General features: G+C 47.3%; 1 protein-coding gene across 1 annotated transcript in view; it reads right to left on the reverse strand.

Annotated features, from left to right (window-relative positions):
- LOC129703148 (zonadhesin-like) overlaps positions 1-25,721 on the reverse strand; it is a 74,893-nt gene extending 49,172 nt beyond the window's left edge. Inside the window, exons 1-9 of the mRNA XM_055645315.1 lie at positions 25,465-25,721; positions 22,765-22,852; positions 13,436-13,680; positions 10,775-11,058; positions 8,305-8,713; positions 6,477-7,100; positions 4,519-5,080; positions 2,799-2,998; positions 2,316-2,696 (exon numbers count right to left, since the gene is read on the reverse strand). Coding sequence (XP_055501290.1) covers positions 2,316-2,696; positions 2,799-2,998; positions 4,519-5,080; positions 6,477-7,100; positions 8,305-8,713; positions 10,775-11,058; positions 13,436-13,680; positions 22,765-22,852; positions 25,465-25,614 — 2,943 coding nt within the window. The 5' untranslated portion in view covers positions 25,615-25,721. The remainder of the gene's footprint in view (positions 1-2,315; positions 2,697-2,798; positions 2,999-4,518; positions 5,081-6,476; positions 7,101-8,304; positions 8,714-10,774; positions 11,059-13,435; positions 13,681-22,764; positions 22,853-25,464) is intronic.
- Between the last annotated feature and the right edge of the window lie 507 nt (positions 25,722-26,228).

Below are 26,228 nucleotides of genomic sequence, written 5' to 3' on the forward strand. Positions count from 1 at the left end.
GAGGCTCAAGGGAGAGGGTGGAATCAAAGATCACGCCAAGGTTGCGGGCCTGGGGAGATGGGGAGACAGTGGTGCCGTCGATGGTGAGAGTGGGGTTATTGATTTTGCTGAGTGGATTTGGAGCCTATGAGGAGGAATTCTGTTTTATCGCTGTGAGTTTGAGGATGTTATGTTGCATCCAGGTTTTTATAGCTGACAAACAGGAGTTGATATGGGAGAGGGGGGGATTGTGGGGGGATTTGGTGCCGAGGTAGATCTGGGTGTCATCGGCGTAACAGTGGAAGTCCAGGTTGAAGTGGTGGAGTATCTGACCAAGGGGGAGGATGTAGATGATGAAGAGGAGGGGGCCGAGTACGGAGCCTTGGGGAACGCCTTGAGTGACTGTGGCTGTAGCAGAGGTGTGGTTATGGAGAGAGATGAAGTGGGATCTGTTGGAAAGGTAGGAACGGAGCCAGCTGAGTGCAGAACCTTCAATGCCAAGGTCCCCAAGTCTGGTAAGCAGGATGTTATGGTTCACTGTATCGAAGGCTGCACTCAGGTCGAGGAGGATGAGGATGTTGAGGGAACCAGTGTCAGCAGAGGTGAGGAGGTCGTTGAGGACTTTGAGGAGAGCAGTTTCTGTGCTATGGAGGGGGCGAAAGCCAGATTGGAGGGGTTCGAATAGGTTATACGCAAGGAGGTGGGAATGAAGTTGTGACGCAACGATACACTCCAGGGTTTTTGAAAGAAAGGGGAGGTTTGAGATTGGGCGGTAGTTAATGAGAGAGGAGGGATCAAGACCAGGTTTCTTTAAGATTGGTGTGACAGCAGCAGTTTTGAAAGCAGAGGGGACAATTCCTTGGGACAATGAGGAGTTGAAGAGATTAGTGAGGTAGGGGCAGAGAACGGGGAGGCAGGACTTCAGCAGGGGAGTGGGGAGAGGGTCGAGGGAGCAGGTAGTGGGTTTGGTAGAGCTGATGAGTTTGGAGATTTCAGTAGGGGTGACCAGGTCAAACTGGGAGAGGAAGCAGTGTGGAGGAGGGGTAAGGAGGTCAGTGGAGATGTTGAAAGGAGGGGCCTTAGTAGGTGGTGGAGTAGATGCTGGGGAGTCGGGTACAGGGGATAAAGATTGATAGATGGTGCTGATTTTATCAGCGAAAAAGTGGAGGAATGAGTTGCAGAGATCCGGAGTAGAGGTAGGGAGAGTGTTGGCTCGAGGCTTGAGGAGGTTGCCCACTGTGGAGAAGAGGGTTCTGTGGTTTAGGCAGGGGTCGGTGAATATGGAGGAGAGGTAAGCAGATTTTGCAGCAATGAGAGCATCTTTTTAATCAGTGAGGTGGAGTTTGTAAGCTTCATGGTGGACTGTGAGAGATGATTTATTTGTGAGTCGTTCAAGTCTGCGACCAGTCTGTTTCAGCTTACGAAGTGCAGGTGTGTACCAGGGTGAAGATGTGTTAAAAGTTACGGTTCTTGTTTTGAGGGGGGCCTGAATGTTAAGGGAGGTAGACAAGGTGGAGTTGAGATGGTTTGTGAGATCATCAGGTGAGATATGGGTTGAGTCCAGGAATGATTTTTTACAAGGGCGGTGGGGCCCTGGATTGTGTTGCCAGGGGTGGTGGTGGAGGCATATACAATAGTGGTGTTTCAGAGGGTTTTAGATAGCCATTTGGAAGTGCAGGGAATAGAGGGACCTCTATTCTCCCCATCTCTTTTCTCCCCATTACTACAATCAGTCCAAAGAAGGATCCCAAATCTAAAATGTTGCCTGTCCATGTCCCCAGAGAAGCTGCCTGGCTGGGTGATCGTCGGTTGACATGGACTCAGTTGGCCAAAGAGCCTGTTTCCAAGCTGTGTGTCTAAAACCTAAAACTAAAACTAATGCTGCCTGACCCGTTGAATTACTCCTGTACCTTGTGTTGCATTACTGAATTATCCAATAACTAAACTACCAACATCAGGTGGCATAGTGGAGCAGCGGTATAGCTGCTGTCGCACAATGCCACAGATCCAGGTTTGATCCTGACCATTTGGGGTTGTCTGTGCAGAGTTTATGCATTCTCCCTGTGACTGTGTGGGTTTTCTCCAGGTGCTCTTGTTTCCTCCCACACTCCAAAGACGTACAGTTTTGTAGGTTAACTGGCTTTGGTAAAATTGTAAATTGCCCCTTGTGTGTAGGATAGTGTTAGTGTATGGGTATCACTGGCCGGCGCGGACTCGGTCGGTCAAAGGGCCTGTTTCTGTGTTGCATCTCGAAACTAGACTAAAAAAATCTCAGCGATCTTTCCCCAACACCACATCAATGCTGAAAAGTGTCACCAGCAGAATGTAATACTCACATAAACATGCTTATGCTTCCGCACTGCGATGTGGAGGTTCTCCAGATGCAAGGCGACAGAGTTAAGGATCGACCACGTTTGACTACCTCTGTGTTCATTTCTACTGGTCACAGAGAATTGAACAGATGTATTCCCACAGGTCTCCGTCATGGTATAATTGCAGGCACCCTGGTAATGGTAAAGCTTCCCATCGTAGGTCGTGTAGTGTGGGTCACCGTACACGTGGCAGATGGCAGTGTCCGCTTTGTGACATCCCAAATTGCCGCCCTGAACTTTGCAAACCTCTCCCGCTCCACAAGATCCAGGCTCGCACTCCACTCGATCGTTGCCAGCACAGTGGCACCTCTCCCGACATCCTTCTTCCCAGAACATTTCCCCTTTCTGATTCACAAAGAGCGAGGGTTATTTTCAGCGCCGCAGCATTGGAATGCAGATCCTTGTATCGACAGAAACCAACGCGATCCCCGCTCGCGCCCGACTTACCTGGTAGTACTTGTCCTTGTGCGTGCAGCCACAGTTGGTGACGGGTACACATACGCTCCCACTGACGACAAAGCCGTGGTTACACTCACAGTCCTCCACGCAAGGTTTGCTACAGTTTTCTGAAGCAAAACGGTCAGAGCAAGTGGCCGGGCATGCACTGGCACACGTGTTGTAATGGCTGTTGGGTTCACACTTGATAGCTGGAAGCAGAGAAGGAACAAAACTTTTCACACTTGGATTCACACAACTCAGGGAGGCACAGTGGCACAGTTGCAGCTTTACAGCTCCAGAGAGAGCTGACCTCCCACTCCCAAAGACGCACAGGTTTGTAGGTTAATTGGCTTCTGTAAATTGTCCCGAGTGTGTAGGATAGAACTAATGTATGGGTGATTGCTGGTCTCGTATGGAGTCAGTGGGCCGAAGGGCCTCTGTATCATGGAAACTTAGAAAACTAAACTTCAGAGCATTGACATACAGAAGGACCTCGGGGTCCAAGTCCAGACGCCTTGAAATTTGCAACGTAAGTAGGTTGGGCATTGAGGGCAAGAGTCAGATCATCACGATGCAACTTTACTGGACTTTGGTTATGCAGCATTTAGAGTATTGCGTGCAGTTCTGGTCACCCCAATACAAGAAGGATATGGAGGCTTTGGAGAGGGTGCAGTGATGATTTATAAGAAAGTTGCCTGGTTTGGGGGTATTAACTGCAAGGAGAGATTGGACAGACTTGGATTGTTTTCTCTTGAGCACTGGAGAATGTGGGGAGACCTGATAAATGTGTATAAAAATATGAGACATGCTGTAGATAGGGCAGGCAGTCAGAATCTTCTTCCCAGGATGGGAATGTCAAAGACTGGAGTGCGTAACTTGAAGGTGAGAAGGGCAGTTTAAAGGAGGTGCGGGGCAGGGTTTTTTTTTTTTTACACAGAGGGTGGTAGGTGCCTCAAAGTATAAAATAGGGGTGGGAGATTGCAACCTTTAAGTGGTCCACCCTATTTTGAATGATGCAAGGTTCACAGTGCGGGGTGAAGCATATACTGGGGATCTGAGGGGTACCTTTTTTTTACAGGATGGAGGTGGAGCTGCTCACAGGATGGTGCAAATCCCACAAAGGGTGGTAAGGGAGATGGGTGTGGATGGAAGTTCCTAGGACTCCACACACAGCCGGAGGTGCAGGTAGTGGAGGTAAGTACATATCGCAAGGCGTTAAGACACATTTAGGCAACATAGATGGATATGTATCAACAGAGCCATCTCCATCATCAAAGACCCCTACCACCCATCGCATGCCATCTGGGATAGAGGTACAGGGCCAAACACACATGCAGGTGGGATAAGACTAATGTGCCAAAGATGGGGCATGCAGCATGGTGTTGATGTTTAGTATGAGCAAATTTTACTTGGTTATTTGTCCAAGGGCCTGTTTTTGTTTCCTCTGGGTATGCTGCATGACTATGATACTATATGCAATGTAGATGGAATGGAGGGAAATGGGGGTCCATGTGCATGATGTATGACATGATATAGAGGGAATGGAGGGAAATGGATCATTGACATCATGTTGGTCAGCACAGATATTGCGGGCCGCAGGTCCTGTTCTTGTGCTGCACTGCTCTATGTCCTATGTTCTAACAGAGGGCAATTCTCTGAGGCAACATCACACCAAGCCGCTAACTGGCAAACGTTAGACTAACGAGGGTAGCAATGAGACAACACCTACGGCAGAATGTCGAGTTCCTCCAGGGTTGAACGCTCACTCCCACCGTCTTGCAGGCATCGGTGTAGGTTTGCAGGGAATTGCACAGCGCCTCTTGGTGTCCTTCCAACAAGCACATTTCAACCACGCAGCTTTCGAACAGGCCTTGGGGGTTGATGACAGAATGGCAGTCCACAAACGGGCCCTGCTGACTGGTGATCAGGCCGCAGAAAGCATCGCCGCTGTACCGCTCCTCGTCAGCGGGTGGGCACCCCTCTGCCTCGCCCGGGTCACAACCTGGTTCATCAGCCCACACCTTCCAGCTGTTCCCCAGCTCGTTGTCATCTCTGGCTTGCTCCCCGTCACGTTTCGCGCGGTCGTCCTTCCTCAATCCGTTGTAGTTACCGCACATGCCGCAAGTCTGGTTAAAGTAGGTACTGGGCAGTTTCACTTCCACCGAGTGGTCAGTGTCGTAGGAGACGTCCAGGCCAAAGTCAGTAGACAGGACCACGTACCTGCCGCTCCTGCTCACGCTCACCGCACCGTCAGCCAGCCGGACAGGGAGGGTCGTCCACACTTCATCGACCTGAGCACAAGAGGAAACCCTGCATCATACAACACACTTGAACAACTAGACTCCCCTCCACTGGCAGAGTGAGGCCACATGCAAATTGGAGGATCAGCACTCATATTGCGCTTGGCCAGCTTCAACCCAGTGGTATTATGAATGTGATTTCTCTCATTTATAGAAACTCTTGCATTCCCTCTCTCTCTCCACTCATCCCCCACTCTAATCATCCCTACATCCCTTCGTTATCACCTCTTCCACAGTCAGCAATGGACCATTGTGGGCTCCACCTTTGCTTGGTCATCGGTGCCGGCTCCAATTTGTTCTGAAGCTCTTGGAGTTATTCCTTGGAGTACAGGAGGCTGAGGTGTATAAGATCATGGGGGAAATAGATCGGATGAATGCACAGAGTCTTTTACCCAGAGTGGGGGAATCAAGAACCAGAGGACAATTTATTGATTTAAGTGATTTAAGGTGAGAGGGGAGATTTAATATGAACCTGAGGGGAATCTTTTTCTCAGATAGGGTGGTGGGTGTATGGAACAAGCTGCCAGATGAATTAGTTGAGGCAGGTACTATAACAACATTTCAAAGATATTTGGACAGGTACATGGGTAGGAAAGGTTTAGAGAGATATAAGCTAAACTCGGGTGGGTTGAACCAGTGTAGACGGGGGATCAGCTAGGATGTTAGGCTGAGGGGCCTGTTTCCATGCAGCATGTCTCCCGAGTCTGGTGGTGCGCACTTTCAAGGGGGTAGAAGAAGTAACGACCGGGGAGGGACAAGTCTCGCTACAAAATGATACCTTAATTGAACTCACTGCCGTTACACTGCACAATATATCCCCAGTCACTGACACCTTTGTTTCAGATTCTTGATTAGTATGGGTGAAAAAGTTCTTCTCATCTCAGTTTTAAATCCTTTTAAAACCGAGATGAGAAGAACTTTTTTCACACAGAGAGTGGTGAATCTCTGGAACTCTCTGCCACAGAGGGTAGTTGAGGCCAGTTCATTGGCTATATTTAAGAGGGAGTTAGATGTGGCCCTTGTGGCTAAGGGGATCAGGGGGTATGGAGAGAAGGCAGGTACGGGATACTGAGTTGGATGATCAGCCATGATCATATTGAATGGCGGTGCAGGCTCGAAGGGCCGAATGGCCTACTCCTGCACCTAATTTCTATGTTTCTATGTTTCTATGGGTGTCAGGGATAATTGAGGCAAAGGCAGAAGAATGGGGTTGAGAGGGAAAGATAGATCAGCCATGATTGAATTTATGGGTCAAATGGCCTAATTCTGCTCCTAGAACTTGAGCTGATGTTCAAATTAAAAGTTTTATGGAAACGATGATAGCGTATAAAAGATGGGTAAATTGTGAAGTAGTTTAGCAGACTTAGTCTTGCAGTGAGAAGCTTACCAGCACGCGATGGCGTTCACTCTTGACAATCCACACCTCGTGACCATGAACTGCTACCAGAACTTTCTGAACATAAGACACTTTAGCGTTACCGCGATGTTCATTCTTCGCTTCGATGTTGAAGTAGGGAAGTGAGGAGTTTACACACAGCTTGGCCAGCAGGTAGGTACAGCTACCCATGAAGTGAAGGGTCTCCTTGTCAAATGTGTTATAATGCGGATCATTGTGGACCCTACAGACACCGTAGGTGTGTGGGTAGCAACCAGGCACTCCATCCGCAATCCCGCAGTGTGAATCGTCAGGGCAGGTCGAGCTCCAGCACTCCAGCTCACTGCCCGCAGAAGGGCAGCGGCATTGAGTTGAGCAGGTATCATCGGTCCAGAACTCATTGCCCACAGGGTAGTGCTTGCCATCATGCCAGCAGCCACACTGATGTTCGGGCACACATCTGTCATCGGAGAGAACGTAACCACTGTCGCACAGGCATCCTTCCACGTTGGACTCCAAGCAGTCGGATGGAGCATGTGGGTTGTCACAAGTTGCTGGACAGGCCGTGCCCCACTGCTCATAGTGACTGTTGGCTCCACACTCCAGCGCTGTGAAGACAATCCATACAATCACACGTTACTTTAACCTGGAATTCCTTCGATCAGCGCTCACCTCACAGATAACTGGTCAAACAGTTTATACACTATGTCATTAAATTGGACGGAGTGCAGTGAAGATTTACGATGATGTTACCAGGGTTCAAGGGCCTGAGCTATAGGGAGAGACTGGGCAGGCTAGGACTTTATTCTTTGGAGCGCAGGATCTTATAGAGGTGGTATAAAACCGGAAGGGGAATTGATGGAGTGAATACACAGTCTTTTATCCAGGTAGGGGTAACAAGAACCAGAGGACATAGGTTTAGATTGAGGGGAAAAATGTATTAGAAGGCTGAAAGGCAACGTTTGCACACATAGAGTGGTGGGTCTATGGAATGAACAGTAGGTAATTGATGCAGGTACCATAGCAACATTTCAAAATACATTTGGACAGATACATGCATAGAGAAGGTTAAGAGGGATGTGGGCCAAATATAGGCAGATGGGGTTATGGTAGATGGGGCAGTATGGTCAGCATGCACAAGTTGGGCTGGGGAACCTGTTTCGTGCTGCAGAACTCGATGACTCTTAGTTTAGTTTAGTTTAGTTTAGAGATACAGCATGGAAACAGGCCCTTCGTCCCACTGAATCCACACTGACTAGCGATCCCTGTACACTAGTTCTATTCAACACACTAGGGACAATTTATAGAAGCCAATTAATCTAAAAACCTGCACGTTTTTGAAATGTGAGACAAAACCGGGACACCCAGAGAAAACCTATGCGATCATAGGGTAAACGTATAAACTCCAAACAGACAGCACCCCTGATCAGGATTGAACCCGGGTCTATGGTGCTGTGAGGCAACAACACTATCACTGTACCCACTGTGCCAATTCTGTTTCTAACTGCTTGCGGATCAACACAGTGGCGCAGCTGTAGAGCTGCTGCCTTGCCTGATCCTGACAATGGATGCTGTCTGTATGGAGTTTGTACATTTTCCCTGTGACCATGCGGGATTTCTCCAAGTGCACCGGTTTCTTCCCACACATGAATGACGTGTGGGATAGTAGGTTAATTGGTTTTGGTAAATATTGTAAATTGTCCGTAGTGCGTAGGACAGTGCTAGTGTAGGGCGTGATCGCTGGTCGGCACGGTCTTCTGCGCAGTAACTGTAAAGTTGATTAGTACCGGTGTCGGGGGTTATGGGGAGAAGGCAGGACAATGGAGTTGAGAGGGAAAGATAGATCAGCCATGATTGAATGGCGGAGTAGAGTTGATGGGCCGAATGGCCTAATTTTGCTCCTATAACCTATGAATTTTATCTCCTCTGAGTGACATTGAAAGATCAGGCAGTCTGCTGCAAAGCACTTACGGCAAAAGGTCTCGTTCCTCCAGGCTTCCACTATCGCCCCCTCTGACTGGCACGCATCTCCATAGGACTCCAGACTGCTGCACAGAGACTCCTGATCCATGCCTAACGCACAGAGGTCGTACACACAGTCAGCAAAGTAAGCCTCTGGGTTCACTATGTAATGGCACCCTTTGAAAGGACCGTGCACATCCAGGATTATGCCACAGTAGTCCTTACTCTCTATGTCGCGCTTTTCATCGATGGAGCAATTCGGTCTGATGCCGATGTCAGGAGCACATCTGGAAAAACAGCAGCAGCACAAATGAGAAATACTTAAACCTAGCTAGGAAAGGTTCGAGGGATGTGGGCCAAACGCAGGCAGTTAGGGCTGGTGTAGATGGGGCATCTTGGTCAGAACGGAAGAGTTGGGCTAAAGACCCTGTTTCTGTGTTGTAGGACATTACGAGTCTTCATTTAATTTAGTTTACAGGTATAGCATGGAAACAGACCCTTTGGCCCACTTAGTCCACATGACCAGTGATTACACCCATTCACTGGTTCTATCCTGCACAATAGGGATAATTTACAGAAGCCAATTAACCTACAAACCTGCAGGTCTTTGGAATGTGGGAGGAAACCAGAGCTCAAACCTCTGCAAGCAAATTAAGCTTAGATTTAGGTTTATTATAGTCATGTGCACCAAGGTACGGTGAAAATCATGCTTACTAATCAGATTAGTTGATACTCTGCATAAATACAATCATCAAACTCAAGTAAAGTAGGTAGAGCAGAATTAGTCCAATGTCCACAATGGGGTAGAGGTGAATTGGACAATACCCAAGCTTTTAGAAAGACCGTTCACAAGCCTGAGAGGAGCGGTGTGCGCTTTCAAGCTTTCAAGCATCCCATGTGAAGGGGGCGCTGTTCTGGCGGCAGCCATGGCAGCAGCGCGTCAGCCTTTCAATTTTATTTTTTATTTTTAGTATGTTTTAAAGTGTGTATTTAGTGGGGTTTTTTTGTGTTTTGTGTGGGGGGTGGTGTGGGTGGTGTAAGGGGGAAACCGCTTCGGTCGCCTCCTCCATGGAGAGGCGACTTTTTCCAGGTCGCCTCCCCCGTGGCCTACCATCAAGGATCGGCGAGGTCTTTCCCGGAGACGTGCCCGGGGCTTCAGCAGCAGGCGCAGTGTGGACTCGGAGTGGAGCGGGTGAGCCCTCGCTGGGGCTCGCCGGAGGGCAGTGCTCCGTTTCACTGGCCCGGGGCAGCCGGCAGCCTGAAGTCGCAGCCTGAAGCCGCGGTCTGCAGAGTTCCAGCTGCTGCGGCGTCTACAGCCCGGGATCCCTCGTGGGGGACCCGGGGGAAGAAGAAGCCGCCATTGCCGGCCCGCGGATAACTTCTACCGCGGGGCCGGCATGGACTTACCATCACCCCTGGAGGGGAGCTTCGACCGCCGGCCCTGCAGTCTACGGTGCTTCTGGCTGCGGCGGGGACTTTAAATCTCAACCGCCGGCCTGCGGCCTACACAATCTTGAAGCCGCGGTCTCCGGTGAGGAAAGACCGGTCCTGGACTGGACTCTGGACTCTGGTCTTGTCCACGGGGGGGGGGGGGGGGGGGAGGAGGACGGCCAAAATTTTTTGTGCCTTCCACCACAGTGATGAATGCTGTGGTGGATGTTTATGTTACATGTTGTGTCCTGTTTATGCATTTTATTATTTTGTTAACCCATCTTTATGCTTTGTATGGAACTGATTTTTAAATTATGTAAAGCACTTTGGGGTCAATGAAAATTGACTATAAATGTGCTATATAAATAAATTTATTATTATTATTATTATTCTGTATCTTCCCCCTCCCACCAAGGCCAGCGGGGAGAAGAGGGAATAACGTTTTTGATTATGTTGGCTATATTCCTGATGCATCATGAAGTGTAGATGGAATTAATGGTGGGAAGACTAGACTGTGATAAACACTGTACCACCTCCGCAACTTTCTACGATTTCTTGTGGGCTTGGGCAGAGTTGTTCTCAAACCAAGCTGTGATGCAACCCAACGGTATCAGTACACTCCTCCTAGGCCAACAGGCAGCCAAGATATCGACCCATAAAGGTGGCCTCGGAGGTCAGCTATAGGAACAGTTGTGCCAGAGTTCCAGAGCCCCAGCCACAGGAGGAAAATGTAGATGAGGTCGAGATCAGCCACCTCACCACATTTTCAGGGGGATTTCCAGAGAGGATTTCAAGTGTACTCTCATATTTACATTAAAGGAGGTGCCGCAGGGCCAGTTGCTGGAAAATCGGTGACGGACCTCTATGACGGTTTTGAAAGGAATGGAAAGGTTCCTAAAAGTTTGGTTATATCGTACCTGGAGTCATTTTGTGTCTGCCAGCTATTGCCCAAGCTGACTGAATCAGGCTCCATTATTCCATCTGGATTCAGAAAATCATCCTTTCTGTCTTCATTGTAGTTGCCACACATTCCACACACCTTGGCCATGAAGAGATTGGGGAGAGTGACCTCAGCCCGATGTTTGCCATTGAACTTCACCCGCAATCCAAAGCTGGTGGTGAGGACCACGTACTGCCCAGTCCGAGCGACGAGAACATTTGGGGTGACCCACACAGGCAACACTGTCACTTCCCCATCCACCTGCCAACAGCAACATCACTGATCAATTGATTCTTCTGCACTATGGCATTTCAACACATTTCAAGTCAAAAGCATATCATTGTAGGCAGCACCGTGGCATTGCAGTAGAGTTGCTGCCTCACATGCCTATTTATTGTATTGTTTATAAAGTACTATGTTAACATATTCATATCTGCTGCTGCAAGTACAAATTTAATTGTTATGTCTGGCAATAAAACATAGACATTATGTAACAATAAAACACTCTTGATTCATGATCCAGGTTCGATCCCGACTACAGGTACTGTCTGTATGGAGTTTGTAGGTTCTGCCTGTGACAGCGTGGGTTTTGTCCGGGTGCTCCGGTTTCCCTCCACGCTCCAAAGACGTACTAGTTTGTAGGCTTCAGTATAATTGTAACTTGTCCCTAGGGTGTAAGTTAGTGCTAGTATATGGGGTGATCGTTGGTCTGCGCGGACTTGGTGGACCTGTTGCCATGCTGTATCTGTAAAATCTAAAGTCTAATTTTCATATGTACCGAAATGGAACAATGAAATTCATACTTGCAACAGAACACTAGGCTTGTAAAACAAGTACTCAATGGATAACATAATTAATAGATTAAAAAAGATACATCCAGTAGGGATGTATAATATTTATTAATGTATAATAAACATAGAGACATGTTTGCATTCAGGGCTATATGTCCTTTCAGAAAGACAGAAAGGTGGGCAGAGGGGATGGGGAAGCTCTGTTGGTTCGGAATGAAATTCAGTCCTTAGCGAGGGGTGACATAGCATCAAAAAATGTTGTCATTGTGGATAGAGCGGAGAAATTATAAGGGTAAAAAGACTCTAATGGGAGTTATTTACAGGTCCCCAGACAGCAACCAGGATATAGGGTACAAGTTACATCAGGAGATAAAATTGGCATGTAAAAAAGGCAATGCTATGGTGGTCATGGCAGATTTCAATATGCAGGTAGACCTGGAAAATCAGGTTGGTACTGGACCCCAAGAAAAGGAAGTTTGTAGAGTGCCTCTGAGATGGATTCTTAGAGCAGCTTGTAGTGGAGTCTACCAGGGAAAAGGCAATTCTGGATTTAGTGTTGTCTAATGAACCGGATTTGATAAGAGAACTCAAGGTAATGGAACCGTTAGGAGGTAGCGACCACAATATGATATTTTTAAGCAGAGATAGATAGATTTTTGATTAGTGCAGGTGTCAGAGCTTATGGGGAGAAGGCAGGAGAATGGGATTAGGAGGAGAGATAGATCAGCCATGATTGAATGGCGGAGGAGACTTGAAGGGCCGAATAGCCTAATTCTACTCCTATCACATGACCTTATGCGTCGATATGTAAAAAACCATACATAGATAAAATAAACATACACTGAAAAGGTTAATAAATAAAAAGTCCACTATTAGCGCAAACCAAAACAAAAGCCTGAAATCCCTAGCACAACCAAGACAGGGCATATTTTGAAGTTTAGTTGGAGGTTGCAGTGTTTAATGGACAGATGGATGTTGGGGAGAATCTGTTCCTGAACTTGGAGGACACTGTTTTCAGACTACTATACCCTTTACCCGATGAGAGGAGTGAAATGGGAGCAGGCCAGGGTGGTGTGGGTCCTTGATGATGCTGGCTGCCTTTTTGAAGCAGCACCTCCTGTAGACCATTTCCACAGTGGGAAGGTCAATGAAGCAGTGCAGAAGCACCAGTATGGCAAGGGTTAAGATAGCCAGCCGTACATCACAAGGTTTTTGATAGTCACCCTTTGAGGTACAGCACAAGGTTCTTGATAGGCATCCTTACCAAAATTGAATATCAATAAATGACTGAATAGCATGTAGTTTTATTTGTATTAGTATTATTGCATTTGTATTAATATTTCTGAAAATGTATTGTGATCAATGATAAGAAATTAGAGAGTGTACACAATTTCCACGGTCAAAATCTGTATAAAAGCTGACGATTCCACGTGGAATTTCAGAGTATTACAGTGACTGGGACTGTACTGCTCTCCTGGTGCACAAGTAAATAAAGTGCGTCTGGAAAAGGAATGCAAGTCCGGTTGATCGGTGACGACAGCAACACCTCCTAGAAATCAGTTCCACGATGGGAAGGCAGGTCAGTACCAGTGATGGACCAGGTGGATTCCACCACATCTAGTAATCTCCTTCATTCCTGGGTGTTCGAACCAGTTGCCGAACCAGGCCGTGATGCAACAGGTCAACATGCCCTCTGCTCTATGCCCTACACCTGTAGAAGTTCAAGAGAATATTCACCGACTTACCAAATCTCATCAATCTTCTGAGGAAGTCGTGGAGTTGATGGGCTGTCGTTATGATTGCATCAGAGTACATCGATTGAAGACACTCGCACATGGAACCCTTACCTTTACCACGCGTTCCTTTCCCAGCACGATTCTGTGACTGTAAACATCAACATTGACGTGTCTGACGTAGGACACGTGGGGATTTCCGGATCTCCGCTCGTTGGCAGCTTCAACATTGAAGTAAGGCAGGCTGCTGTTGGCATCGCACAGTTTGGATAAAGTATACGTGCACGTTCCCATAAAGTTGTGGGTTTGCTGATCAAAGGTCAGGTAGTGAGGGTCCCCTTGCAAAATGCAGGATGATTCTGAAAGCAGCAAAACAAAGATCAATTGATGGAATGGCGTACAGGAGCAGACAGGCCATTTACTAGGATGTTGGCAAGATTGCCTTATGTCTAAAGACTTGTTTTGCTTTACAGATAAAGTTCAAAGAAGAATTAATTCTCGTGCATGAAATAATTATTGGATTAACATCTCCCTGAGCAGATGGCATATGAACCATCAGATTTGAAACTTTATTTTAGAGATACAGCGTGGAAACTGGCCCTTTGGCCCACCGAGTCCACACCGACCAGCGATCACCCTGTACACTAGCACTATCCTACACACTAGGAACAATTTACATTTTTACCAAAGCCAAATAACCTACCAACCTGTACATTTTTGGAATCTGGAAAGAAACCGAAGCACCTGAAAAAACCCCACATGGTCACAGGGAGAACATACAAACTCCATATAGACAGCAGCCATAATCAGGATCGACCCTGGGTCTCTGGCGTTGTAAGGCAGTAGCTCTACTGCTGCGCCACTGTGCCGCCCCTAATAGTTCTCGAATGTCCTCCAAGTCCTTCTCTTCAGTGCATACAGATGCAAAGTTCTCATTTAGTACCTCATCTACATTCTTGAACTTCAAGCATAGATACCCTTCCTTATCCCTTAAAAGTCTTACCTTCTCTCTGGTCACCCTCTGTTTTGAACATCCGTATAAAAAGCCTTGGGATTTTCCTTAATCCAACTCACCAATGACATTTCATGGCTCCTTTTAGTCCTTCTAATCGCCCGCCTGAGTTCTTTCCTCCTTGCTTTATATTCCTCATAAGCCCGTCTGACGCCACCTTCTTATACCCAACATATGCTTCCTTTTTCTTCCTGACCAAGTTTACAACCTCCTTGGTCATCCACGGTTACCTTACCTTACCGTCCTTATCCTTACTGGAACATACTGATCCTGATCCTGCACCTTGATCAACTGGCCTTCAAACGACTCCCACAGGTCAACTGTGGATTTACCCAGTAACAACTGCTTCCAATCTACCCTCCCTAGCCTCTGCCTGATGACATTTCAATTTTACTTCGGAGTCACGTGAGTGACTTCGTGAAGAAGCCCGCTCAGGGCGCAGGCGCGGCATTACGCCAGCAAGTGCAACAGCGGCGGCAGCTGGAGTCAGGCTCTCCAGCTGCACTTTAAAACGCACCATCAGGTAAGTGGACGGTGCGTTGGGAAACCGGAGGGAGTTTGGCGTTAGTTCTTTGCTTTGCAAATATGTCCCAACGCAAGAAACTCGCTCAGAGGACTGCCCGTGCTTTAACTCCACCGGAGGAGCCGATTCCAGCGGGGCAGCAACCGGCGGTACTCCCGCTGGAACAGCGGTTTGAGATTCCCGAGACCGAGCCGGTCCCAGTCACGCCAGAGCCTACACGGCGGGCTGGGAAAGCCCACCCGGAAGACCAACCGGCCGGTCGACTCCGACTCGTCGGAAGGGGAAATGTCCTCCCCAAAACGGAGGAGAGACAACCGCCTGGGCTGCATACAGCAGCTCTTGGAGGGGATGGTCTACCGAGAGCAGCAGCGCTCTCGGACAGACAGGACAGGCGCCTCCTCCATGGTGTCGAGCCCGGCACCTCCCTTTGCTACCTCAGACCAAGAATTGGAGGTTAGCATCGGTGACCAGGGCAGGGCTGGTCTGAATAAGGGGCAGGCGGAAGGATTCGAAAGAGAGCAGGGTGTGCAGGAAGAACAGCTGCTGGGTGTAGTAAACCGATTTGTCGCTACCCCACGGGTTGGAGCACCGCTGGAGCCAAGGATGGCGGCCAGCATTAATCATCTCTCCAATAAACCACTTCAGGAGAAGGTGCTCGCCCAAGTACTGGACGAGCACACAGCCCCAGACAATTGCGAGGCTCTCAAAGTAAAGAGTCTCAATGCTCAAATCTGGGGGAATGTGGGGGGACCTATTCGGGCACAAGAAGTCAAACTGCAACGCATACTTCGCCTCCTCACGTCGGCAATTACAGCCTATGCGCGGTGCGTAGAGACGGAGGAGATGACCACACACCAGCAGGATGTGCTCGCACTCATGTGCACAACTCAATATGAGTTAAATAATCTGCGCAGAGAGAACATCCGACCTGCCCTCAACCCAAAGTTTGCAGGGTTATGCAAAACACCATCACTCGAGACCGACTCATTGTTATTCGGGAAGGACCTAACCAAACAACTGAAGGATATGGAGGAGGCATCCAAAACCTTTAGCCTCATGAGGGCAGCACCAGTGACAAACAAACCAAAGCCGTTACTTACACCCAGGCGGCAGCACACCACTGTATCTACCAATCGGCGTCCGGAATATGCGACTGGTGAAAGCTTGGGGCCGCACTATCCCCAGAGACCTTTTTTAGGTCAGGGCCCGCCGCGGACCCCCTGGAAAATGCGCCTCCCCCCAACATCGCCAGCACGTCGACAGGGGAAAACATTACGGAAGAAAAAACCACAACCCCGACAATAACCATGGAGGTAGGTGGATCTGGTTCCTACCCGCATATCGAGAATAAGGGTGCCTTACTAACGGGTGGGAGGTTACACTTGTTTAAAAAAAGCATGGGGAACGATCACTGATGATAAATATATACTTAATAGTATTAGAGGGTATAAAATAGAATTTATCTCAAAAATACCGCCAGTTCAACACCGACCCGAAAGGGAATTTGTGCTCTCCAATAAGGAACAACAGGAGGGACAAGCTGAACTGGTGAGGCTTATAAATAAAGGGGTCATAGAAAAAACTAGTCATGAACCCTTGGAATTTGTTTCCAACATATTTACTAAAAGTAAAAAAGATGGTGGATGTCGCATCATCATTGACTTAACATCCCTGAATGAATTTGTTAAGTATATACATTTCAAAATGGAAACATTTGTAACTGCTAGACAACTGATTTCCAAAGGATACTATATGGCAAGCATTGATCTCAAAGATGCTTACTATCTGGTACCTATACATAAGGATTATAGCAGATATCTTAAATTTATCTGGATGGGGGAGCTGTGGCAGTATAAAGCACTGCCTAATGGGCTTACTTCAGCCCCAAGACTATTCACCAAAATATTAAAGCCAGCCATGGCAACGTTAAGGAAACTTAATCATATAGTCATGGCATATTTGGACGACATCCTCATAGTTGGGAAAACTATGGAATTGGCTGTAGCAGCAGTATCAGCTACTAAACAACTCCTAGAGACTCTAGGCTTTGTCTTACATCCAGATAAATCCAAGTTAAAACCATCCACAATTATGGATTACCTGGGTTTCACAATTAACTCAGTCCAAATGACTATTACCCTGCCAAGGGGAAAGATGATTGCATTAGTACAATCATGTAATAACTTAAAGATAAACAAAAAACCAACTATTCGACAAGTGGCAGCAGTAATTGGCAAAATGGTAGCAGCATTTCCAGCTATCCAACTTGGACCTTTGCACTATCAAAATTTACAAAGAGCAAAGATAAGGGCACTAAAACAACATAAAGGTCATTATGACCGAATCATGAGTTTACCCCCTGAAGCATCCACCACTTATCAGAGCTACAGTGGTGGATACAAAATATTTGGCACTGTTATAGTCCTATTGTTATTACTAATGCTACTTTAGTACTCCAAACAGATGCCAGTGCTAAAGGGTGGGGAGCAACTAACTCCATATCCAGCACAGGTGGTAGATGGACTAATTTAGAATCATCATTACTATCTACACTGGGCATTAATTCTTTGGAAATGTTGGGCGCCTTTTATGGTTTAAAAGCATATGTATCCAATATGCATCACTTGCATGTTAGATTACAAATAGATAATACTACGGTGGTGGCTTACATTAACCATATGGGCGGCATAAAATCTTTATCATGCGACAAATTGGTCAATACGATTTGGCAATGGTGTGTCGAAAGACATATTTGGCTTTCAGCTACCTATCTACCAGGTAAGCTAAATACAGTGGCGGACACCAGGTCACGCAAATTCAATGACAACATCGAATGGATGTTAAATCCTAAAACGTTCGCTAAAATTGTAAAGCAATATGGGAAGCCAGATATAGATTTATTTGCATCAAGACTGAATCACCAACTACCTATCTATGTCGCGTGGGAACCAGATCCGGAGGCAGCAGCGGTAGATGCATTCACGTTGGACTGGGGAAAGTTTGTTTTCTATGCCTTTCCTCCCTTCTGCCTCATCAGTCGGGTACTTCGAAAAATCCAGATGGACTCAGCATCTGGAATTTTGGTGGTGCTCGACTGGCCTACACAGCCATGGTTCCCAATACTCCATGACATGGTGGTGGAAGCACCAATGGTGTTCCCCAGTCATCCAGGGTTACTGACTCACCCAGCGTCAGGCATCAGCCACCCATGCCATCAAGACATGAATCTCCTGGGTTGCAGATTCTAAACCGACCTTATCTGGACCTGGGATTATCGCAACAAACCATCACCACCATGTCAGCATCCCTCAGAACATCTACAAAGAGGCAGTACCTAACCAACATCAGGAAATGGGAGAGGTACTGCCAAGAAACGGGGACTGCTTACGAAACAGCCACAGTAGCCAATGTTCTGGAGTTCCTGGCCTACTTACACCATCATGAAGATATGAGCTACAGTGCCATCAACACGGCATGTAGTGCACTCTCCAACTACCTCAAACCTGCAGGACATCAGCCCATGGGGTCCCATCCGCTGGTGGTCAAACTAATGAGGGGCATATTTAACATCAAGCCCCCCAAGCCTAGATATACTCAAATTTGGGATATCAGTATTGTGCTCACATACCTTCGGGACAGACCACCAGCAAGATCCCTCAGTCTAGAGCAATTGACATTAAAAACGCTCATGCTGATGGCTCTAGTATCTGCTCAGAGGGTCCAGTCATTGCATAAACTTCGACTGGACAGCATGGAAACAACGTCAGATCAGATAACCTTCACAATACAAGGTCTGATAAAGCAAAGCAGGCCAGGAACATCAAACACGCTAGTGGCATTCCGGGCTTACCCACCAGAGCCACGATTGTGTGTGGTGACCCACATAAAAATTTATATAGACACAACCCATAATATCCGAGGAAGTGAAAGAGCCTTATGGGTCAGCCACAAGAAACCACATGGCAGGGTAACAAGCCAGACCATTTCACGATGGTTAAAACAGGTATTGGAAGCTGCTGGGATAGACATTAATGTATATAAATCTCATTCCACCAGGGCAGCATCCACATCATCGGCAGCAAGGATGGATGTGCCTATTGACATTATCCTAAATAAAGCAGGATGGTCGAGGGAATCCACATTCCGAACATTCTATCACAAGCCGTTGGTGAAACCTGATGTATTTGCAGCAAAAATTTTAGAAACTGCAAATATTTAATTTAAAGCCCGGGGGAGCTATTTTGTTTTGTTGTTGTTAATAAATACCGTTTTGTTTTCAAAACAGATTCATTGGTTGATTACAATAACACTTCCTTCCTCAAGAGCTTTCGGTAGTGAGTAAGTAAAACTGTTACACGGTTTGAAATCACAGAGCTTTGAAATCTTCACGAAGTCACTCACGTGACTCCGAAGTAAAATAGTAAGATTAAACGAGAACTTACCAGTTTGAAGTTTGATCTGTATTTTATGAGGAGTTACGATGAGGGATTACGTGCCCTCCGCTCCCACCCTCATTACATGGATCAAACTGATAATTGATGTCTCTTTATTCTTTACTATGTTACTTCAAATACGTGTCTGTCTGTGATTCCACACCGCTGCTTGGAAGCATGCCGCGCCTGCGCCCTGAGCGGGCTTCTTCACGTAATCCCTCATCGTAAGTCCTCATAAAATACAGATCAAACTTCAAACTGGTAAGTTCTCGTTTAATCTTACTACAGGTGCACAACCTTTTATCCGAAAGCCTTGGGACCAGACACTTGTCGGATTTCGGACATTTTCGGATTTCAGAATGGAAGATTTTTAGCGTAGATTAGGTAGGTAGCGCGGGCGGCTTGAAAAGTCTGGAGCAGCTGCCTCCTCCCCGGAGACCGGGAGAATCATTGCATAAATGTTAGTCAGTTAGTTTGGAGGGATTTTATGTGGTGGTGGTGGTGTAGGGGTGAAGGGGGAAACTTTAATTCTTAGTCCCCTACCTACCTGGTCGGCGACTCCCAACCTCGCGGAGCTGAGGGCTCCGTCCGGCCGCGGGCGGCGCCGGTTGGAGCTCCGACCCCGGCAACTCTACCCCTGGCTGCGAGGCGCTCCAAATCCAGCGTGGCCCACGGCCGGACGTCCCAGCTCCGAGAATGTCGGGAGTCGGCAGCGTCGCAGCGCTGGGATACCAGCGGGGAGCGGGCAATGCCTTACCGGGTCGCCGTGCGGCAAGCTCCGGAGCGCTGTGGCCGCCGACACACAACATCGCGGAGCGTCGCTGGATTTGGAGCCGCGCAGCCAGGGGTTGGGGGCTCCAACCGGCGCCGCTGCGGCCCCACCGGCCACAGCGCTGCGGAGCTTACTGCACAGCGACCCGGTAAGGCATTGACCGCTCCCCGCCTCTCCGACCAGGTAGGGGACTAAGAATTAAAGTTTACCCCTTCACCCCCCTTCACATAAAAGCCCTCCAAACTAACTGACTAACATTTAAGCAATGATTTACAGATGTTTAAGCGTCTCCAGGTCTCCAGGGAGGAGGCAGCCGCTACAGTAGTACAGACCTGGGTTGACCGTGGGTCGTTTTGGGTCAAGTTTGGCGCCAAACGCGAGCTTTGGTGCGCAGACGACATCTGGAAAAAATGGCCGGTTTTCGGAGCTTTTCGGTTTCTGGAACACCGGATAAAAGGTTGTGCACCTGTATTTGATTTGCCCCAATTAAGCACGGGCCGCGGAGTGTTTTTGAAAGTGGGGGGGCGGGGCTGAGCGTTCACTGATCACTGGACTTGGGGTTACCCAGCGAGGCTGTGGGAGGGGGGAATTTTTTTAATTGAATATTAAAATCATGTTTTACTGCAATGTAGAAGTATGATTTCAATGTTTTTGTTTGAAGTATTTTTAAGATAATGTAGGGCCTACGTGAGAGATAGCAGGTGATTATTATTTTTGTTATTGCTCGACGTCCACAAACTGGGGGATAATAATACAGGCCATTCCCTGCCTCAAAAAGTGGGGGTATATCCCCCATCCCACCCCCCATTTCATTTGATTTGAATTTAGAATCATCAAACCATGACATTAATAATTGTGGAAACGTTTCTTTTTTAAAAGTAAGACTTTCGAGAAATCTAAAATGCATTAGAAATACACATTTCAATGCACTGAGTCTCTTGCCCAGAGTAGGCGAATCGAGGACCAGAGGACAGATTTAAGGTGAAGGGGTAGAAATCTGAGGGGTAACATTTTCCACATAAACGGTGGCGGGTGTATGGAACAAGCTGCCAGAGGAGGTAGTTGGAGCAGGAACTATCCCAACATTTAAGAAGCAGTTAGGCTGATACATGGATCGGACAGGTTTGGAGGGATATGGACCAAAAGCAGGCAGTGTAGCTGGGACATGTTGGCGGGTGTGGGCAAGTTGGGCCGAAGGGCCTATTTTCACACTGTATCACTCTATAACTACATTATACCTCCACCAGGCATGAATGCTTCAAAATAAAGTGGTCAAATTTTATTGCCATATACTCAAGCATAGAAACATAGAAAATAGGTGCAGGAATAGGCCATTCGGCCCTTTGAGCCAGCACTGCCATTCAATATGATCATGGCTGTTCATCTAAATTCAGTACCGCTTTCCTGTTTTTTCCCCATATCCCTTGATTTGGCTAGCCCGGGACTAGCTAAATGTAACTCTCTCTTGAAAACATCCAGTGGATTGGCCTCCACTGCCTTCTATGGCAGAGAATTCCACAGATTCACAACTCTCTGGGTGAAGAAAGTTTGTTCTCATCTCAGTCCCAAATGGCCTACCCTTATTCTTAAACTGTGACCCCTGGTTCTGGACTCCCCCAACATCGGGAACATTTTTCCTGCAGTTACAGTAAGTGAAAATCTAGCAGGCAAGCAGGATGCTTTCTCCAACCACCCCCATTTGAAGGCCACTTTCTTCCACCGCTTCTACCCAGTGCTTGGTACCTACTTCCAGCAGCCACTGGTTGTCCTCCAGGATGCACCGAGCTGCAGCCTGGTCCATTGCGGTCACCAGGGCGAATTCGGCGCAGAGACTATCACGGCAGCGGCACAACGCTTCCGACGCCTCCGACGGCCCGGGACTCTTGCACATGGCCGGAGCTGCTGCGAGCGGCTCGCCAGCCCCGCAAACAACCAGCCCCGGCTCCCCGTCCGCCATGCTTCTACTTCCATTCCACCCTCCCTCTGCCCCGGCTCTCCAACACCCATGACCAGGTTGCTCAGAGCACAGCAGCGACTCGCCCAAAGCTGGAGACATTGAAACGTGTCTAGCCAAAAAAGTGGGGGGACTGCAGCCCCCCCCCCGGTTCCCATAACATATTTTCCCCAACATCCAGACTATCCCTATTCAAAAGAATTTGAAACCTTATGCGGTTGTGGTCACTATGTCTTCCACCATAACACCAACCACCTGTTCAGGACCATTTCCCAAGATGAGGTCCAGTATGGACCCTCCTCGAGCCGGACTACCCACATACTGTTTCGGCAAACCTTCTCGGATACACCTAACAAATTCTGCCCCGTCTAATCCTCTTGCACTGAGCAAGTACCAGTCAATATTGGGGAAGTCAAATTCACCCGCTACAACGTGCTGGAGTAACTCAGCGGGTGCGACAGCAGCCCTGGAGAACAAGGATAGGTGACGTCTTGGGTTGGGTTGGGACCTTTGAAGAAGGGTCCCGACCTGAAATATCACTGAACTATTCAAACAACCAGAGAGTGCTCCTGAGCGAGTTTCTTCAGCACTTTGTGTCTGTAATTTCACTGCTCTATATTCTACATAAGATCTGGTGATTACCCTGAGCAGCTTTGCCATAGAGAGATCAGCGGATTTTGTTCTGCTAATGGAACAAGGAATCTAAAGCTGACTAAAAATAGATAGTTGGAGCTTTTATATTCACTTACCTTTGTTGCACCTTCCCCTTCGGATCGCAATGTTATCGATCGCTGTGTCTCCATTCTCAGTCTTCCCACGAACAGCCTCGAAAGTCACCTGGAATTTTAACAAAGGATCTGTTCAATGTGTGAATCAGTGTCACAAGCTGAGAGTCAAGATTGTGTCATTGCTATATGTATAGGCCCACCACGAATATCTGACAACTGGTGGTCTGGCACCTTCTTTAATCCGGACAAAGTTTCCAAGAGCACACTTAAAACCCCCACCCCCCGGAATTCCCCCTGAAAATGTGGCCGGCTCCTAAGCTGGGTGATGCGGCTGATCTCAACCTCAACAGGACTTCTGCGGCCGATCAGCGGGTCGAATGGCCCTCTGCGGCCGTGGCTCTGGAACTCCGGCCCAGCTGGACAGAAGACATTTCGGGTCGGGAACCATCTTCAGACTCAAATGGTTCTGACTCCAAACATTCTCTATCCATATCGTCCAGATATGCTGCCTGACCCAGAGTTACTCCGGTCACTTAGTGTATTACTCAATATGCCAGCATCTGCAGTCCCTATGATTGAATGATAGGGTCATACAACAGGGAAACAGGCCCTTTGGCCCAATTTTCCCATGCGGACCAACGTGCCCCACCTACACTACTCCCACCTGGTCGCATTTGGCTCATCTACCTCTAAACCTTTCCAATCCATGTATCGGTCCAAATGGCTTTTAAATATGTTTATAGTACAGTGCCTGCCTCAACTATCTCCTCTGGCAGCTTCTTCCATATACCCACTACCCTCTGTGTGAAAAAGGTACCCCTCAGGTTCCTATTAAATCTTTCCCCTCTCACCTTAAACCTATGTCCTTTGGTTCTTGATACACTGGGTAAAAGACTCCCAGTTACACCAGCACTATGCCCTTTGGTTTACCTGGCCCTCAGAGCAAAAGCTAAGATTTACCCTATCTTTGCTCCTCATTTTTTCTGCACCTTTATCAAGTGCCGATTCGGGACCTCCAAGCCGCAGAGTGTGTTCGACCGTTCATGGCCCTGACCAGGGGTGAACAAGGGAGGAGGACTGGCTGAACTTTGTTGCCTTCCACCACAGTGAAGAATGCTGTGGTGGATGTCTGTCTTAAATCATATTATGTATTGTATGTTTTTTTTTTTAAATTGTACTGCTGCTGGCAAATTCATTTCACTGCACCTTCGGGTGTATGTGGCGAATAAAATGGACTTTGAGACCAGGAAGAAGAGAATTGGTGCCGCCAGGACAATAGGCCTTTAAGGCCAAGATAAGACTGTTCTCAAGAACTTTGAGACTTTGTGGATACAAGAAACGTGGCAACTATTTGTGTACTGTCTCAGTGAAGTCTGCTACTACACTACAATCCTTCCACTTTTGCACATATCTATGACTGTGTGTATCTATAGTATGATTTTACTGGATTGTATGCAAAACAAAGAATTTCACTGTAGCTGGGTACACCGATACAGGTCACAATAAAGTAAATAAGGATGTTTTCAAGAGAGAGCAAGAGAGTTAGATTTAGCTCTTAGGGATAAGGGAATCAAGGGATATGGGGAATAAGCCAGAACAGGGTACTGACTTTGGATGATCATATTGAATGGCGGTGCTGGCTTGAAGGGCCGAATGGACCTATTTTCTATGTTTCTATCATCATCATCAAAAGTGTGTAAGAAGGAGCTGCAGAAGTATGCAAACCCACAATCATGTTTATATCAACATGATGGTGGAGAGAGTCACAAATTCCTAGGCGTGCATATTTCCGAAGATCTTTCCTAGACCCAGCACAATGATACAATTATAAATAAAGCACATCAACGCCTCTACTTCCTGAGAAGATTAAGGAGATTTGGGATGTCAAAGAGGATTCTATTGAACTTCTACAGGTGCGCAGTAGAGAGCATATTGACTGATTGCATCGTGGCCTGGTTCGGCAACTTGGACGTCCAGGAGCGGAAAAGACAGCAAAAAGTTGTGAACACTGCCTAGTTCATCACCGGCTCTGACCTCCCCACCATCGAAGGGATTTATCGGAGTCGCTGCCTCAAAAAGGCAGCTAGCATCATCAGAGACCCATACCATCCTGGACACACACTCATTTCATCCCTGCCATCGGGAAGAAGGTACAGGAGCCTGAAAATTGTAACGTCCAGGTTCAGGAACAGCTTCTTCCATGCAGGCATCAGGCTATTAAGCACTACCACCTCAAATAAGCTCTGAACTACAACAGCCTATTATTATTATAGCATTACTATTGTTTGTTTTTTGAGTATGTGTGTATGTGTATATACAAATATATATATATATAGTATATAGAGATATACAGTATATAGATATATAGATGTGTGTGTACTTGTGAGTGTGTGTGTGTGTGTATATATACACACACTGAACTTTTTTTTCCTCTCGTTTATCATATTGGTTACAGTGTACTATGTTTACATATTCTGTTGTGCTACTGCAAGTAAGACTTTCAATGTTCTATCTGGGACATATGACAATAAAACACTCGTGACTCTTGGTTTAAATCAAAGATGGACACAAAAAGCTGGAGTAACTCAGCGGGCCAGGCAGCATCTCTGGAGAGAAGGAATGGGTGACATTTCGGGTCGAGACCCTTCTTCAGACTTCAGTTGTGAGAACCACACCTGTAATAAGAAGCGTGTTGATTTAAAGTTTATGTAATTAAATTACCTTTATGCTGGAGTTTGTCGGGAATTGAAGTGTGCGTGATCCGTACAGCCAGGAATTTCCCTGGTTGCCATTCTTTCTCCAGGCGTCTATTTCTGTCAGATCTTTCTTAACCATCACCTTCAGTTCATTTAGCATCTCAGATCCCCACATGTGGTACCAGAAGTCGATGCATATTTGCCCAGATACAATGAATTCCACGCTCTCCAATTTAATCCGTGCCAAAGGAACCAAATTACTGGCTTCTTGGTAAAGGAAGAAACCACCTGTGTGTTTAAATATAATGAAAAACAGTTCAATAAAACATCAAAGTTCATTCAGAGGTACATCATTCCATTCTATCCTATTTCCCACCCATCCCCATCCCCTTCCACCTCCTTTTCCTTCCTTTGGCTTCACATTTCACACCTCTTCTCTCCTTAGAATTTCCTTTACTTTAGACTTTAGAGATACAGACTGGAAACTAGGCGCACTGAGTCTGCGCCGATCAGCGATCACTTCGTACATTAGCACTATCCTGCACACTAGGGAAAATTTACAATTTACAAAAACCAATTAACCTACAAACCTGTACATCTTTGGAGTGTGGGGGAAAACCGGAGCACTCGGAGAAAACATACGCGGTCACAGGAAGAATGTACAAACTCCAGACAGACAGCACCCATTCAGGATCAAATCTGGGTCTCTGGTGCTGTATGGCATCAACTCTACCACTGCGCCACTGTGCTGCCCCCTTTTCTCACATGTTGCTGCCCCCTTTTCTCACG

The sequence above is a fragment of the Leucoraja erinacea genome, chromosome 14 (assembly GCF_028641065.1).
Source record: "Leucoraja erinacea ecotype New England chromosome 14, Leri_hhj_1, whole genome shotgun sequence".
In the NCBI taxonomy this organism is placed as follows: domain Eukaryota; kingdom Metazoa; phylum Chordata; class Chondrichthyes; order Rajiformes; family Rajidae; genus Leucoraja; species Leucoraja erinaceus.